Source organism: Babylonia areolata, chromosome 32 (genome assembly GCF_041734735.1).
Source record: "Babylonia areolata isolate BAREFJ2019XMU chromosome 32, ASM4173473v1, whole genome shotgun sequence".
NCBI lineage: Eukaryota > Metazoa > Mollusca > Gastropoda > Neogastropoda > Buccinidae > Babylonia > Babylonia areolata.
Window position 1 is genome coordinate 11,667,638 of NC_134907.1, and position 2,500 is coordinate 11,670,137.

Below are 2,500 nucleotides of genomic sequence, written 5' to 3' on the forward strand. Positions count from 1 at the left end.
TGTGTGTGTGTGTTGTGTGTGTGTGTGTGTGTGTGTGTGTGTGTGTGTGTGTGTGTGTGTGTGTGTGTGTTGAGTGTGTGTGTGTGTGTTGTGTGTGTGTGTGTGTTGTGTGAGGGTGTGTTTGTGTGGAGGGTAACTGACGGGACTTGGGTGCATGTGTGGAAAATGTGCCCGCTGTGTTGTAGTACTTACATGGGTGTATTTAACTTTATATATCGCTTTAAAAAAAAAAATTCTTTTGTCCAAGGACTGTAGGCGAGGGCGGGCGCAGACCGGGGGGCGGCAGAGAAAGAGCTGGTCCGACAACGTCAAGGAATGGACCAAAATGACGATGCCAGTTCTCCCTCGTCACGACAGCTGCCAACAGAACGGCGTGGTGGCGAGCTATGACATCCTCCTCATGTTCCCCCCCCCCCCGGCCCCCCCCAACGATCCCAGCGGTCAAGGGAACGAACGGAACGGCTTTTGTCCAACCTTTGTCATGTTGTGATATGTGTAGGACTTGGCTGTGGGCTGAGATAATTATTGAGAACAGTGAATGACAAGCATGTGGATGCGCGCTTAAATTTCCAAATGGTTGAAAAAAAAAAGATGCAGTGCATTGTATTGCATTGCATTGCATTGTATTGTATTGTATTGTATTGTATGAACCCACCAAACATATTCCTGAAAATCATAATGAATGCTTTTCTCATTTTCACCCAGACAGACAAGGTGCATCTCTCAGACTCAACTTGCTTATATTTTCTCTTCTGTTTTTTTTTTTTTTTTTTTTTTTCAATACAATGACTTGGTCCTATTTGTGTTTTGGGTAAATGCTCACTCACTTCTGTTCTGGAATGTATCGCATATTGTATCTGTACCTACATCTTACTTTTTGTCGTGTGACCATTGGTTGTGGAACCCTCTCCGTCTGTGTGTGAGTGGGTCGGTCTGTCTGTCTGTCTGTCTGTCTGTCTCTCTTCCCAACCCCACTATATTCTCTTTCCTAAGTAACTTCTTTCATCTGTCATCTACAACTGTGTGTCGAGAGCGAGAGAGAGGGTGTCGGGGGGGTGGGGGGGGGGGGGAGAGAGAGAGAGAGAGAGAGAGAGTGAGTGAGTGGGGGAGTGAGTGGGGAGAGAGAGAGAGGAGAGAGAGAAACTGAGAGAGAGTGAGTGGGGAGAGAGAGGGGGGTAGGGAGAGAAAGAGAGTCTTGAGTCTTGACATATTTTATTGATTAGGCCTTTGACCCATATCAACAGAGGTTAACACATCTAGAGGTTGGTTGGTATGAAATTAACGCAAACATATAATTGATAATTCACATATTTCTGATTTGAAAAGCTTTGTAAATGTAAGTGGCGAGACGTGTTTGAACGTTGCTGTTTTTTTGTTTTTTTTGTTAGCGAATAACAAGGACAGTTTGAAGTTGGAATGACGATTGAAATACTTCTTTGCAATATACAGCTCCCTAAGTTCATAGTATTTTGGACAGCACAAAATGAAGTGAACTTCTGTTTCTCTATGATACCTGCAAAATGGACAATCAAATTTTCTTTCACGAGCATTGTTTGTGAAAAGTAGTTCCGGAGAGGAAGAGAGAGGGGAGAGAGAGAGGAGAGAGAGAGAGAGAGAGAGAGAGAGAGAGAGAGAGAGAAGAGAGAAAGAGAAAGAGAGAGAGAGAGGAGAGAGAGAGAGGAGAGATGGGAGAGAGAGAGAGAGAGAGAGAGAGAGAGAGAGAGAGAGAGACAGAGAGAGAGAGAGAGAGAGAGGAGAGAGAGAGAGAGAGGGGAGAGAGAGAGAGAGAGAGAGAGAGAGAGAAGAGAGAGAGAGAGAGAGAGAGAGACAGAGAGAGAGAAGAGAGAGAGAGAGAGAGAGAGAGAGACAGAGAGAAACTGACAGACAGGTAGAAGACAGACATACAGACAGACAAACAGACAGACTAACAGAGATAGAGACATAGACAGCCAACACAGAGATGGTGACAGCACTGTTACAATCAGTCAACCAAGCACACACCCACTCCACTGATTTTCATCATCATCTTTTCTTAGTCAGTCAGACGTTGTTTATTATCAATCATCATCATCATCATCATCATTATCGTTAATCGTTATTGTTTAACCAGATGTAAAGAGAGAGCAGCTGGGTGGTTCTTTTTTTTTGGGGGGGGGTTTGTTTTGTTTTTTTTGGTGTTTTTTTTTTGTGTGTGTGTGTGTGTGTGTGTGTGTGTGTGTGTGTGTGTGTGTTTGTTTTTTTTGTTTTTTTTACCTTGGTGCCCGGAGGCCCGGAGGATCCTGGTTCTCCATTTCGTCCTGTGTCTCCCTGCACACACACACACACAGACACAGACACACACACACACACACACACACACACACACATACACACACACACAAATACACACACACACACACACAACATACACACACACACACACACACACACACACACAACATACACACACACACACACAAACACACACACACACACACACACACACACACACAACATACAC

General features: G+C 44.5%; 1 protein-coding gene across 3 annotated transcripts in view; it reads right to left on the minus strand.

Annotated features, from left to right (window-relative positions):
* The window catches only part of LOC143276676 (uncharacterized), a 138,335-nt gene that overhangs the window by 60,749 nt on the left and 75,086 nt on the right, over window positions 1-2,500 (minus strand). For all 3 annotated transcript variants that reach the window (XM_076581306.1, XM_076581307.1, XM_076581308.1), the window contains exon 11: window positions 2,254-2,307. In XM_076581306.1, coding sequence (XP_076437421.1) covers window positions 2,254-2,307 — 54 coding nt within the window. The remainder of the gene's footprint in view (window positions 1-2,253; window positions 2,308-2,500) is intronic.